At 30.4% G+C, this 16,508-nt stretch overlaps 1 protein-coding gene across 1 annotated transcript; it reads right to left on the bottom strand.

Moving 5' to 3' along the window:
* Positions 1-3,669: 3,669 nt before the first annotated feature.
* On the bottom strand, positions 3,670-14,081 carry LOC114264065 (bystin-like protein). Its single transcript, XM_028204676.2, has 12 exons — positions 13,322-14,081; positions 13,036-13,236; positions 12,684-12,810; positions 12,270-12,321; positions 11,850-12,177; positions 11,503-11,582; positions 10,725-10,772; positions 6,317-6,463; positions 5,077-5,149; positions 4,900-4,975; positions 4,050-4,166; positions 3,670-3,867 (listed from the first exon to the last, which is right to left on the bottom strand). The coding sequence occupies exons 1-11, from the start codon at positions 13,436-13,438 to the stop codon at positions 4,087-4,089; spliced, it is 1,329 nt and encodes a 442-aa protein (XP_028060477.2). The 5' UTR covers positions 13,439-14,081; the 3' UTR covers positions 3,670-3,867; positions 4,050-4,086.
* Positions 14,082-16,508: the final 2,427 nt, after the last annotated feature.

Genomic DNA, 16,508 nt, shown 5'->3' with positions numbered 1-16,508 from the left:
TTAAATTTAAAATTATAGGAACTGAAACTTTAGTCAAAGTACATGGATTAAAAGTGTAATTAACCCAAAAAATAACTTTATTATTTCTCTTACACTTATATAATTTATCCTTACTTATCACTATATCTACACACTATCTATATTAATTTTAATTATTTTAACCTTACTAACAAAATTGATGCAATTATACTAAATTTATGAGATTAATTATGTATTTTTTAAATCTTGAAATAGTCAATGTAGTTATATATGTATATACATGAAGAGCTCATTTCAAGCCGACTACTTTGATTTAGAAAACCCTAATAATGCCTCTTCAAGGCTTCCACCTCAATTTCCTATACCCAATTCTCAAAGGAAGACTTCTTTTCTTTTTTTTTTATCGGTGAAAATTAATGGTTAATTGTTAAATTAATACATTGAGAAAATTGAAACTTACACTCATACACCTTGCAAGACTTCTTATTCCACTCTTAAGAGTAGAACCTAAAACCTCCCCCTTAGAAGAGGTCTTGATAACTTTAAATCAGGATGTGACTATATTTTAATTTTCTTTTTGTTTATCATTTGAATCAATTATGAATTGAATTCAAGTAATTTGAATTTAACTAATGAATATATATTTATTAAGCAAAGTTTGATTTGATTTTAAAAATTAACAAGCTTTTAAATGTATTAAAATTTAACTTCCTATATTTAAATTAATCAAAATTCAAATATTTTTTAAAATTTTGGAGTATTGAAAAGTAACTAACAATTATGATTATTCAACGGCCGTGTCAATTCTCAACTACGAAGGTTTTACTCTGCATTTGAAATTATTTATGTGAAGAATCTTTTCTTTTTTCTTTTTCTTTTTTTCTTTTTTTTGTGTGTGCGTAGGGGGGGTCGGGTCGGTGTTACAATTTCTTTTCTTTTTTCTTTTTCTTTTTTGTTTTTTTTTTGTGTGTGCGTAGGGGGGGGGGGGGTGTCGGTGTTACAATTGCCAATTGACCGTTGCCACAAGTTGCTATTCTTTTCAATTTGTCAAAAATAAAAACAAATAACAATGTGAAGAAAATTCTCATTGATCAATGGTCAGCAACCTTCTGATCTGCTCATAAAGTCCTCGTGATTCATTTACCAAAACCTATGCTAATTCTCAATGGAGAGAATTTATTTTAGAGGGGTTGAAACATTACCACACTACGATGTTAAGACAAGTATATACTGTTTTTTTAAATGAGAATAAAAGGAGGGGGGAAATGGGGTGACTTATGTGCCTTTTAACATAGCAGTGATTATTGTGCTTCAATTTAAGGTGGATTATGAGTTTATTTTTATGATCTGAACCGTTCATTTTGTAGGGTTTGTTAAATATTTCAAGTCTTCCAAAATCATATTAATCAGATATCAACAACTATATGATCAATAACCAAAAAAATAAATAATAAATTTTTCCTTTGAGATATAGCATAAAAAAATATGTAATTCAATCATATAGTTATTGATATCCAATTAATATAATTTTCGGTAAGCATGAAGTACTCAACAAACCCTACAAAATGAATGGTTCGGATCATAAAAATAAGCCCATAATATACTTCAAATTGAGGCACAGCAGTGACCCTATTTGCGGGGGGAGAGAGAGTTATATGCAAGTCATAATAGATGGATTTATTGTTTAATAAGTCCTATGATAATTAATGGCATTTTTTATCTAACACTATTAAAAAATATCATTATTTGTTAATTTTTTGCGATAGTTTGAAAATTTTATTACAAAAATGTCATCAATTATAAGTTTTAGTTACAATTTTAAAAAATTCTAATTTTTAACTTTCAACGACAATTCAAAAAATTCTTCACAAAAAAAGTCACTAATTATAAGTTTTAGTGACAATTTATAAAATGCGTGACAGAAAAGTCACTAATTGTTAATTTTTAGTGATATGCAAAAATCATCACAAAAAATCATGTTTAGTGATGATTTTATAAAAATTTATTTTCAATAGGACTTGACGAAAATTAAATTTAATTATATTTATCCAAAAAAAAACATTCGAATAAAACCTTTACATTGTGTTTGATTGAGAGATTTAGGGAGGGATTTGGACAGGTAAAGGAAAAAGGTATGTGAAATTAGGTGAAATATATGTATGTTTTATTCATATTTCACTTATCTTTTTCATTTCTCTTTTCAAATCCCTATTAAAATCTCCTAATCAAACGCAACATTAGGACAATTGAATCCCACATCAACCCTGAGGCTGTAAATCCTTCCTTCTCGATTATCTTTCCTCCATTATCCAATGGTAAGACATAATCTTTCAAATCTTATCACATCGCATATCTTATTGTAACCAAACAATCTTATGATATATATAATCACAACAAAACAATCAGAATTGATTGAAGTGAATATATGAAACCCGTCATATTACTTATCTTCCCATCCCTCATTTACGAGCAAACTCTATAAACTGGACTTATTTACTCACAAATTCTAAGTAAAAGTAAATTTATGTTTTTGCATCTCATTTTGATAATAAAAATATTTCGACTCTTTTTAAATGTGTTTGTGTTGTGGAATGATTATTTGGTGTTGGTAATGATACCAAGAAATTTATCAAAATGGTAAATAATTGGAACATTTGGATTTTTATTTGTGAATTTTGATTTACTTTAATTTAGTCATATTAATTTATATTGAAATATGATGCGAGAGATATGAATAGTTAATTGTATTTTTTAAAAATATTTTTTTAATAATAAAATTATATTTGAAAATTAGAGCAGAACTTATTGATGAATTAGACTGTCCCCTAATTCAATACCCCAAAACAGCCATAGTCAATTAAGCCAAACCTAGAGAAACAAATTTAAGACACCATGTAAATTTGACAATCTTTAAACATTATTATTATTATTATTGTGTTCACATATCAAAAGCTATATCTGAGTTAGGCAAAGCTGACTTTTTTTTTTTTTTTTTTTTGTGTGTGTGTGTGTGTGTGTTAGGTGCAAGGTTGAAGTCCCACAATGCAGACCAAACATCTTACAGTAAAGATTCGGGCATAAAATACAATTTAAAAAATATATATATATGATTGAAATTTAATTCTGGTATATTAGAACATCTTATTATTAGGTGAAAATGATAAGATCTCAGATTATTATAATTTGGTTGGTAAATTTCTTGGGAAAAGAATTGAGGAAAGATTATAATTTCTCATTTAGATGAGAAATTTACGCAAGTATGGTTTATTATTATTGTGTTTGAATGAGCAAGAAATAAGGGACACATCTTTTCCTTTCCAAGTTTTAAGCTATTTATTTTAACTTTTCACTATTTCTTATCTTTCATTTCTCATTTGACATCATTTTTCCCTATTCTCTATATACAAAACCATGAGCTTTCTTCATCTTTACGAACAATGACAGTCAACAAACTCTAAAACAGCTTCATGAACCTCCAAATTGCTCTTTTTGACATCAAACCGACAGAAATTAATTTAATTTCAAAATCTCTCTCTATGAAATTCATCTTCTATTTTTTAGAGCTTTCAATTTGCTCTTGTTGAGATTTACACAGCCATGTAAAGGTTCCCATCATCACAAAAAAAATTGTACTATTTAATTTTAGAAAGTGTCACAATTTTCGGCAACATAGAGGCACATCAAGCAAAATTTCTAACAGAAATGATAATCATTCATCAAACATGTAAATAGACAAAATTAATCTTCACATCAAAATTGAATGTTTTATATTTGGTTTGGAGGGGGGAAAAAAAAATTCTCACCAAAAAACTACTTCAAGACAACAATCATCCCAATCAACTAGTAACCACATTTCATTCCAAAGGAAACCCTAGAAGTAACCACTACCTGCAACAGAAAATTCAAACCCTAAGTGGAAGAGAGCAATAATTTCACAAGATTTCATAATTTAAAAAAAAAAAAAAAAGAAGCCGCCACTGGCAACATGGAGATGATAAATACCATGCAACATAACAGATCAATAATAAGCATTTGACAGAAGGGCGACAGTTTTATAGCCGTAACTTTACCTGAAAATCTACAAGAATAGTTGTGCTAAATGGATATTCAGTCCTCTTCCATTGGCACATCTGGAATGTCAAACCTATCTTCTTCTATTGTTTTGTTGATAACAGAAATTGGAGATGGTAACAAGAAGTCAAGGAAACTAAAAACAACTGCTGAATCTTATGACGAAAGATAAATGACTATAATTAGGAATTTTGCTTCGTGACAAATATACAAAACTTAAATATACAGAAAGAAAAATATGCAATAAATGCTTGCATAATTAAATGAATGTGTATATTTCACATTAAGAATGAATAACTAAGGATGACCTAACTATCAAACCAGGATCTGTGGATCTCTAATATGTTTCCAAAAATTCTGGACGAACAACAGCAGACTTAGCCAAGCATGTTTAAAATAAACATTTTTCAATAAAAAAAACTTATAACTAAGACAACCATGTTGCATTCATCAAAAGAATTGACTCTTTCCAGCTGCCATGAAGTATATACAAACAACTTAGCCAAAAGCTAGTATGTAGATCACCGTTTTCAAGAAACACACTTACCACGTGATACTTTAGTCTATATCTAGCCTTTGTGCCAAACTTTTTCAACGAATTGGTTGTTACTGTTAGACATACGTCCTTGCCAGACTCAAAAGGTTTTCTAAACTTAAATACTTCTTGTTCGTCAATTTATGTAAAAAATTAAAGCATAATATTTCAAGTAAAATATGCTAGGCAGTATTCTGACAACTGTGCAAACAATAAAAGAGAAAATCACCTATAGCAACAAAAGTCCAATAAGAAATGTTGTGTTTAACTAGTCAAGAACAAGATACATGAACAATAATCTGAAGAAAGGATATATATTAACATAAGAGCATCCTCCTTTTCACCACGATTGCGGCTATTATCTAGCTCCCTTAATATTTCAGGTGTAACCTGCATTTGAAGAGAAACAGACATGTCAGATATTGCCAAAAAACCAAAACCAAAGCCAAAAGAAATTAGCATAGTCGCTGTAAAGGGGTTAAAGCTCGTACCAATTTATGCCATTGCTTTTCAACTAGACTGTAAAGATTAATTTTATCCTCCTTGGTCAATTCATTTTTGTACCTATAACAAAGTTTATATGAATAGTGTATCAAGAAAAAAATGCAAATCTTAATTTGATGCAGTGAACAATATCCAAAATGGGATACTATGACAATGTGATACAAAAAATTTGAAGGGTGATGATCTCAACCTCATATTAATCCCTATGGGCTTCCTTTGCAGCTTACCGACCAACTGTTACATCTATATTGATTGATATGCTCCAAATGATTTGTAACATTATTCTGCACACATACAATGTGTCCACAAATAGTTTGGATTCTTTATTCTCTCCCCAGGAGGTAGATTGGTAAATAACCAGATATGTCATTCTAGATTGAAACGGTTAGTATGTTCTCCATTTACGTAAGGGGCTGTTGTCATAATCAGGACAATGAATCAGGTCAAGTCCACTTCTATTAAGGTTTTTTGGAAAACGACACCCTTCTTGTTTTGATTTTGACAATGTTTTGGGCACTTTTCTCATATAAAGGTGGTCCTCCATACTTTTGAAAAAGAATTTTTAAAAGGTTTAAAGCCATCCTATTATTTTGTGGCCCCTAGAACCAGTTTTGGCTCTTCCCACTAAAAAGGCCCTAAAACTTTAGATAAAACCACACAAACCACAACCCAAATGCAAAGCCAAGCACACCCAAATGGAAGCTGGACAGGGTTAACTCTGAAAAGCAACTTTAAACCCCAAGAACAAGTGCTTTTTCACTATGGCCCCATTTAGTTGTCTGGAAAGGAAACTGACAAATCTTAGTTTCATGTAATTTTTTACTGTTCAGTTAGCAAAAAACTTGTGGGACCCACATCTTTAACTTTACCACTACGATTAGTTTTCCCTCAAAACTTATCCTGCAAAAAATAAGAGATTTGGAGACTACTTTTTTATGTTACGAAGTACAGTATGTCAAATTTTACGATATGATACATTAGTAGACTCTTTCCGCGACAGAGAAGACATAATAATTTGAAGACACTTGAACCGACATCTACAACATTTATTGTATACAAAGACTCGAGAGAAAGCAATGTCCAAATCAGAGATGCATAGACAGTTGAATAATGTTTATGCTAAGTGAACTTCCTATAATGGTGGATATATTCAAAAGAAAATACTTATGAGACACAAGATAAGTATACTAGCGCCTTTACTTATCAGGGAAAAATAATAATACAAACCTTTGCACAAATGCAAGAAGCGATTGATGCCAGATCACAGGCATTATCCTTTCATCCTCAAGGAATTTTAAGAAATGAGCAACCATAGCATCAAGTACCCGATATGGCAAAGCATACTTCTTCTCAATTAATAGCTTTATAAAATAACTGCATCAAATTGTCAAAACTTGCATGTCATTCAGTGAGGGAGAAAAAATGTGGCATCAGAAAACTATCCAAAAGAAATAACAATTCCATCACATCACCCCCCAAAAAAAAAGAAGAAAAAGGAAAGAAAACGAAAGAAAGAGGTAAATTTATAAAGAAAACTAGTATATAACTATAAATCAATCAGCTCATGACTCCACACAGCATTCTTGGAGCAAAGGTAGGCATGAAAAACAAGTAAAACTTAAATTTCTAAAAGCATGAAAAAAATAGTACCAACACATAACATTGATCCATTCTCAAAAGCAATGAGGCAGGGGTGGAAATTTGCGACACGACTCGAACCGCACACAAAATTAGCGGGTTAAAGTTGACCAATTCCTGACACGAACACGTATATGACACAATCCAAAAACACGAATATTAAATAAGTCAGGTTAGTGTCAAATTTGTATAACACAAAATTGACACAGATAACCCATATAATGAATAATTAGTTACACATTTTAATATTTTTCCACTAAAGAGTATCGTGACACTTTTTAATCTTACGTAATTACATCCAATTTATTAAAAAGTACATAAAATATGATTTTAAGTTTAATATAGGTTTTGTTTTTGCTTTTAATTGAACTTAATGTATTTTTTGTCTATATCGGAGTTAATCTAGTAAAAAAATGATAATAAAATATAATTTTTATAAATTAAGAAAATAAATTAAGTTGAAATCAAATATTTTAATAAATAATTTCATTAAATTTACATTGTGAAGAAATTTTCAAATTTTTTACACACATTTGGGATTGGTTTGGCAAGTTCAAAAAAAGTCAAAAAGTTACCAAAAAAGTTAAAAAGTTATCACTATTTACCAAAAAAAATATTAAAAAATTAATATACAAATATTAAAACACAAATCAAATTTTTGGTGCATCAACGTACTGACGTGAAACCCACTGCAGTGAAAAGGGAAAAAAAAAATTTACATGTGTACATTCACTAAGTTGGATGGTAGAGTTGGGCTCGTGGAGGCCCACCATGGGTCCCGTTTTGATAATCCGAACCGTTGAATATGTAGAACTCGTCTAGTACTATATGCCTGTAAAAAATCATATCTATCGGATATCGCTAACTACATGATCAAATTAGTTTTGTATAAAAAATGGATGGTGTTATAGTTAACAGTTGACAAAAAAAAACTAACACGATCAAATAGCTATCGATATCCAATCAATGTAATTTTTTACAAGCATATAGTACTCGATGAGTTATACACATTGAATGGTTCCGATTAGAAAAACGGGACTCATGGTGGGCCCCCACGGGCCGAAAAACACCTTCCAATCAAAGCCCAAAAAGAAGGCAATCTTTTCCCATGCATTCACCCAGCCGACTGCACTGCCATCCGTACGGCCTACTACAATATCTTCTCCTACACACTTATTTATACAATTTTTTACTATACATTTTTTCATAAAAAGTCAAAAAGTTAACCCAAACATCCATATTTTTTTCCTCAACTTTTTAGTCCAAAAAGACAAAAAGTACACTTATTTAGGACACCCCAAACAACCCCTTGATATTTTTAATCCAGCAATGATTGAGGGCCACAATTTTTGTGGCTCAAATGGCTCGAAATTGCCAAAACGACGTCGTTTTGAGCACAAAACAACTTTAAAATTATCAAAACGACGTCGTTTTGGCAATTTTGAGCCATTTGAGCCACAAAAATTATGGCCCTCAAACATTTTCCTTTTTAATCAATAGTGCAATTTTTTGACATGACACGAACCGGAGGTGGATCAAAAATGATACGGCACGATAACACAAAATAATAAACGCGTCGGGTTAGTGTTGAGGTAATTCTGACACGAACCCAAAATGACATGACACGACAGACCCGCCCCTACTATGACGCATGGATGTATATACAAAATATAGATACAATACCAGAGACGGCAATCAACCCAAAATTTAATGTAAACCACACCATCTTGTCCCAACCATATTGAGATATGTTTGGGAACAGTTAAAAAGCATAGGATCAGAATCTGAATCTTTACTCTTTTTCTCTTTTTTTCTTGGAGGGGCAGGTAAATCATACTCAACCAAGTTTCTATGCAGGACAGGCATTAGAAGCCAGCCCCACCCAACACATTAAAATAGCCTTCATATGTTCAGAAATCCATCAAGAATCTCATATACTCAAACATCTTTTGGGCTTCCTATAGTGTTATCAAATTAAGAATCATATCGTCTAAGAAGCACGGGTGCAGGTACGAGTACGGTACGGGTACGAGTGCGGGTACGCCGATACGGCAAAACCTTCAAAAAGTAGGATACGGGTACGGCTGCGTTACGCTGATATTTTTTTTTTTTTTATAATTATGGTTAAAAGATCCAACTTACAAATTGAAATTAAATATCAAAACTAAAAAGTATGATTGATTATTAATTTTGTTCTAATTAATTTTTATAATTTTGTTCTAATTAATTTTTTTGATTATTAACATTATATAAGTATGATTGATTATTAATTTTTGTGTTCTAATTTATTAATTTTTTTGATCTATTTTTTTAAATAATTTATAAAGGCTATATATATAATATATAAATAAAAACATATCATATATAAGTATAATTTATAAAAACATAAATAAAAATATATAATAAAAAAATAAAGTTATAATAATATAATATAAATTATAATTTATACTATATATATATATATATATATATATATATCTATATATAATATCTATATCTAGGTTATAGCTAAGAGAGAAACAGAGTCGAAGAGAGAGGAGAGAAATAGGCGAAGTGATAGAGAGAGAGAAAAAGAGAAGGCGAAGGTCGTCGGAGGTCGTCAAAGGTCGATCGAAGGTCATCGAGGTCGATCGAAGGTCGTCAGAGCCGTCGAAGCTTCAAACCAGGTACTCCTCTCTTCTCTGTTTCTTCTCTTCCGTGTTCGGAACAGCTGAGTTCTGCCGTACCCCGGCGTACCCACGACATACCCAAGCCGTACCAGTTCTCCCAAACGTACCGAGACACTGTTTGCCGTATCCGGTACGCGTGCAGCCGTACCGGTATGCGTACCAGCACCCGGTAAGTACCCGGTACGAGTACGGCACCATTTTTGGAGTACCCGTGCTTCATAGCATATCGTGATTCAAAGTTTCAAATTTGCAAATTGTGAATCAAAAATCGTAAGATTCAACACAAACTATAAATATATATATATATGTTAAACAACTATATATGAAACAAAATAAAATAAACTGATTTTTGAACATCGTATGCAATACTTCTTATATAAAGACATGATTGCACTGTTTGATTCAAAAGCCGTTGACTTCATTGCAAGAGATGTGGATCCAAAACCCACCAACCATAAAATTAGATAAGAAGTTGTTGGGTTTAACTAGGTCTCCTATTAACAACAAAGCAAGCATATGTATTAGTTTCTTTCATACTAAACACTCCTAGAAGTTGCATTATGACAATTTCACCAAAGAGATATAAAAATTATCGTAATCTGTCAGGCCCAATAGGTTCAAGAATCACATGAATCGTAAAAAAAGTCAATCAAATCATGAAGCAAATTATGTATTGTGTGATTCATCATTGATTCTATCCCAAAATAGGATCACATCAATCCATGCATGAATAGCACAAATATGAAAGAAAACAAAGCTCAAAACTTCCCCCCTCCAACTTCCTCCCTCCAACTTCCTCATTATAAGCCACACAGTATTCATTCTTTACTGCAACAGATGATTACTAAGTAGTAGATATCCCTGTCCGTATGAATAGCGCAAGTCTGATAACAAAGCTCAAGAGATGCAGATATTCACTCTCCTACTTCACTAATAATACATGCTCCTAGATGTTCATGTTTTGGCAAGTAGCATGTATTACATTAAGAAATTTCTCAGTACAAAAAATTGTAAGTTTTCTCAATTTTTAAAAGGTCCTCAATTTATTAAATACAGAAAACGAGAAATTTCTCTGTTATTCAAAGTTCATCAGATTTTCAAATAGAGAAACTGAGAAATTTTTCAACTTTTCAATGGCCTATTCACACCCGCCACCCACCCACTCACACCCCACTAATTGGCATAACCTTTATTCAGACCAAATTATTTGACAATTGAAAGCGTTATACGAAAAAAATAGATTAATTTTACCAATCATTTGATTATTCAACCATTCTAGAACTTGCTTTCTATATGAATAATCAAAATGAAAATACAAACCCCATTACCTTGTAGTACCACAATATTCCATGTCTGTAAGCCTCAATAGTGCAACACTGTATGTACAAAGAAAAGTTAGTGTTTAACATTTTTACTGGGCATCAAAACTTAAAAGGTAAAGATGCATAAACTACAAAAGGACATGCATAAAATTTCCGTACATGTAACAAAGAAATAGTGAAAAGTCGTTACAAGTGAGAATTTTGAAGGGGAAACCAATATAAGAAAACAAGTTCCTCAACCATTTGATCTATTTGAATGTCCATAATGGAGCATGATGAGTCTAAATTGATAGACATGCAAACTAAAAAGACGCTGTTGCATGCCTTATAAACTGGCCTCCCAATACAGTAATTGTAATATCAAGGTAGTGTTTGATTGTGTTACCAGAAACAGAAGGAAAGTGAGGTGTTGGTTGTTAAACAAAATTTTAATACCAATTATACCCCCTTTTATATGATAATAAAATTTTACAAAAATAAGCACACTGAATACACTGTAGGAAAAAGGCCCACCATCCTTCACTAACTATTTTGCAAAACTGTCTAAGCATAATTATCCGTTTCACACAAATTCTACATATCACCCAAAAAAGAATCGTACACTTCTACCTTGGATAGTATTCACTAAGCTTCCTCCTATTTTCCATTCCTGAAATTACCCGCATAAGAGCCTCATATTGTACTCTTCTTTATGCCTGAAATGTGCCTAAACTAAATTGCTATAGCAATTCAAAATTATGCCTAAAACAATAAATTTAAAGTGACTGAAAAATAGCCAATATACCTTGAATGAAGTGGGGGAATGGAAACCTTCTGAATAATGCTCCCGATGATGACAGCTTCCCTCAGATTGCAAGTCCCTGACTGCGCATCACAAAAGTAAAAAAATTTAGAAAAGCCTAAACCTATAAAGCCATTTAACTCAAATACAATTGGAAAAACTTAATAAAGCCATGTCTAAATAGAAAAAAGAAGAATTTTGATGTTGGTAGACTAAAATGTTCAAATACTAGCACAGCTTCAAAAATATAATTATGATGAAAACGAAACAAGAATAGGAATTTGATGTCAAAGTAATCAGATCTAAAGGATAGCAGCAGTTCATCTTGAGCATCATTAAAGAATTCAAACCTCACACAATGGAAACAATATTCCTTTATTGAAGGCAGCCGGTTTGTACATAGACTTCTTTAAAGCTTGATATAATGAAAAATGCAGTTTCTTATTCTTTCGAATATCCTCTCGAACCCGTGGGAGTAAGACAAGCTTGTAAAATCTCTCAGCCTTCTTCACACCCAAATTGGACGCAAAGATTCTTGTGGCTTGGTACATTGCATTTGGCGACCATTTCTCAGGCTCAGTCAAGTATAGAACTTCCTCCCAAAGCTGCAGTGAAGGGATGTGTTTGAACGCTTTGGGAATTTTTCCTGAAGTGTATTTATTGAGAAGCTTGCCAACTCTGCATGTCACATTTATACCCAACTTAAACAACCCCTATTATATTCATAATTACTAATACCAATAATACTGAGCACAAAACAGCAAAAGTACCCCTTGTATAGATCAATGATGGAGTCATCCAATTTGGGTAGAGGTCGCGCTTCTGTAAACCAAGTTATTAAACCATACCTAATCAGTAAGGGAAAAACTAAACCTTTCTACTAAATCAAAGTTATCATACTTTTCAAATCATCAAGAACTCGAGATAATGCTCAAACTACCGTGGCATCTTATTTCAATCCAGAAAACCAAAAAAAAAAACCAGTAAAATTTTGTAGGAAAAACAATTATATTGAAACAAATGGAGTTTAAACTTAGTAAATTCCTTAAGAGACCCAAAACAAGAATCCCACATCAGTGTCAATTGACCAAACCATTGCACAGAGGGAAGCATATTGAGAGATATCTATAATTAAAATCAAGAGATAGTTTATTGGCACACACTACTAAAGGGTTTGATAAAACCTGAAGAAACTTGTGCATCTTTTTCTTTGATCTTCTGAACAATGATGTCCGCCAATGTGCGTTGAGGACCCGCATTCTTTGATGTAAAGGCATCCAGTAGCGCTTCATCCTCCTCGTTTATCTCTTCCTATGATAAAAATTTTCAAAACTAATCAAAAATAAATAAACAAAAATGACTCCTTTACCACAAACACACAAAATGAACAGTTTGAAATTTTAGATTTTTTTGAACAATTTGGCTTAATAGCATTAATTCCATCAACATTTACAAATCAATTCGACAATACATAATCTGAAGTTCGTTTCTCTTCTATAATTCTGAAATTCTAAAACTTTGAGAGATCAAACTCACATCGAAACCGCCAAATTGGCTTTGAGTCTCCGAAAAGCCGCCAAAGTTGTCGATTTCCTCATCGTCCGACGCAGCATCATTGGCCGGTTCTTCGGCAAAAACCAGCTTATTAGGGTTTTGCTCTTCGGCCTCCTCCTGTACTTCCTTTTGCTGAATTAGAGCTTCTTTCAAAATCTTTGAACTCATACCGGACGATATAAACTGCACAAACAGCGAAGCGAGAGAAGATAAGTAAAGAGAAGAGAGAGAAAGCAGGAGGGAGAGAGGGTTTGGGGGAAAGGAGTGCCTTCTCTTCATGCTGGTGGAGTCTGGGAGGTTTGTTTCGTTTCTTGGAGGTTGAAGTGGCGGCTTCATCGGCAAGGAATGCCTCTGGATTCTGATGCCTGGTTCTCTTCTTCGCCATTGTTGAAGAGTCGCAGAGACGATAATCTCAAACCCTAGCTACTTACAGAGTGCTTATCCTTCCTGAGGCCAAAAACAACACAAAAAAAATCGAAGATGGGCCTGGTGTCTATGATTGGGCCATGACTTTGTTCGCTACTGAACGTTCACCAGCACTGATTAATTATATCTGATTTTTTTATTTTATTTTATTAACTAAAAAAAGTAAAAATTCATAAATCATTGTGAAAAACACACTAAGACCTCGTTTGGGAACAGGCTAATTTAGTAAATTTTTAGCTATTTGACTAAAATATGAGTTAAAAAAAACTAGTATGTTTGGAATAACTTTTTAACTTTTTATGAAAAAATGTGTAAAAAGTAGAGAGAAAAGAGAATTTTTGACTTTTTAATATGGGTTGTTGGCTTTTTGACTAATTTAATAACTTTTTAACTTTTTGATTAAAAAATGAAGGTCGTCGAACAAGGCCTAAAGTTTAATAAAGCCTCTCTGTTTGTTTTTTTTTTTAAATGACACTGTTTTCAAAAAAAAATTGATATTTTTTTTAAAAAACAACTAACTTTTTAAGAAATAACAATAAGACATTTTCAAATTTTCTAAACTACTTTCACAAAAAAAAAAAAAAAAATGTTATAAAGAAGATGGATGCTTCAAATTTTTTATTATTTTTACTTTTAAAAGCTCAGGAAAATTAAAATGAAAATGAAAAAATCACAATCACAATCCAATTTTCTCTTATATTTATGATTCATGGTCAACTAGAGTTACCGTTTACATTTTTTTGCTTAAGTTTACAAAAATTTTATAAATTAATTTTTGTTTATTTTTAGAAAAATATAAACTACAAACGCATTTGATTTGAACAAAATATTTAAAAAAAATTAAAAACAGAAACTAAAAAATATGTTTGTTCAAGCATAAAATATTTATATTTATTATTTATTACAATGGGATCATATACATTATAATTGAAAAAAAATTAATTAAAAATTTAATTAAAAAAATTAATTGGGAAAAAAATATTTGAAAAAATTAATTGAAAACAAAAATTAATTGAAAAAAAAAATTATTTGAAAAAAAAAAAATTGTTAGTCAAATTTTTAATTTTGAGTTTACGTTTTTTCCTGAAATTTATAAACTGAGACAACCATTTATAAACTAAAAAAATTATCAAATAAGTTTTTATGATAATTTTTTAAATTTTTGTAAATATAAATTAAAAACTAAAAACGAAATGATTACAGGCACCAGCTTTATTTTTATTTTTTTTTTATAAGAAAAAAGACAATACCTTCATTTATTTAAAATTCCTTTTTTTTAATTTTTTTGCTTGAACTGGGATACACTAGTTTTGTTCAAGGCATAAGAGAGATAAACCTATAAGCCCATAGTTCAAACTGGTTTTGTCATGCAACCACTAACTTGGGCTGTTCATTACGGTTTGGGCCTTTTGGCAGCAAAATATGGTATTGTCATTAACTGCCTTAATTAATTTCAAATCCTATTGGAAATAAGTTACAGTGAAACATTTTTATATATATTGTTAAAAATTAACAATTATTAATTTTTTTGGTTACAATTTTTATAAATTGTTGTTAAAATTTATAATTAATGTCTTTTTTGTGACAAATTTTTGAAACTGTCACTGAAAATTGAAAATTAATAATCTTTTTTTGTGATGATTTTTTTAAACTGCAGCTAAAATTTATAATTAGTGATATTTTTTGACAAAATTTTCAAACAGTTGTTGAAAATTTACAATTAGTAATATTTTTTAATTAGTGTTTAATGAAAAATACTATTTAGTGTGTTTAGTTTCAATTTTCTAAATTCAGTTCTCTAAAAACTGAGTTTTTTATTTTTTCATATTTTTTTGTTTTTAGTGAATATTTTAAAAAATTTAAACAATTTTTTTACTTTTTTATATGCACTTTATTTAGATGTATCTAAATAGTATAATATTTGTGAAAAAATATTTTAAAAAATTAATAAATGCACAAAGATATGAAAAATGTATTGAATTTTCTTTTTTTTTTTTATATTTTTTGGTATTTAGTGTATTTTTTAAAAAAAAATTCGCAAATATTATACTTTTTAAATATATTTATATTAGGTGTGTCCAAAAATTAAAAAAAAATGATTAAAATATTTTTAAAAAATCATTGAAAACATTAAAATATAGAAAATAAAAAAATAAAATTTTCTAAAAATTATTTTCTAAAAATCAAAATTAAACAAGCTGATTAATTCTCATAGGACTTATTGGACTATAAATCCATCTATTAAAATCTACACATAAGTTCTCCAAAAATTTAAAATCATTGCTTTAGAAGTTAAAAAAAAATTAAAATAAAAAAGATTTTTGTTTGGTTGTATTCTTTGAAATTAATGTACTAAATAGTTGTAATTGTGGTAAGTAAAGGTGGTAACATTAGTGGTGCAGTGATAATGGCGGTGATAGTAGTGGTAATGGTAATAATGTGGAGTGGTGGTGATGACGCTAGTATTGATGGTTGTCGTGCCTTTGGCCATGGCCTTGGTAGTATGGTGGTGGAGTTTATGGTAATGTAATAACATTGATAAAATTTTAATTTAGAAAATATTTTAAACCTTTAACAGTAAAAAATATTTTCTACCAAAATAAACTTAGTTTTTATTGATCATGATAAACATTTTTCATTAACTTTTATGTTTTTTATTATACTGAACTCCAGTAAAATGTGAAAAATATTTTTCTAAAAGATATCATCTGTCCAAACAAAAGCGTTATTGAAAATTGAAACAAAAACAATCATAGTGGAACGGTTATTGGTGGAATGGGAAAGCACCTAATCTTTAAAATTGTGTTTAAATCTTAAATGTGGTAAGAATTTGAAAAAATAAATATAAAAAGTCGAGAAAAGTGAATAAATTATTAGAATTAGAAATTTAATTAGTTCATAATTTTAACTACGCGAGAGTCTATAATATCAAGGTATGAATTACATGATACTTAACAGAACTCTAAGATGCCCTTTGTTATAAACTGATCACATGTTTAAGGGTTGAAGTCGCCAACAAAAATTGTAAA

The sequence above is a fragment of the Camellia sinensis genome, chromosome 5 (assembly GCF_055761805.1).
Source record: "Camellia sinensis isolate YWXY chromosome 5, ASM5576180v1, whole genome shotgun sequence".
In the NCBI taxonomy this organism is placed as follows: domain Eukaryota; kingdom Viridiplantae; phylum Streptophyta; class Magnoliopsida; order Ericales; family Theaceae; genus Camellia; species Camellia sinensis.
This window is presented reverse-complemented; position numbering and strand designations above follow the sequence as displayed.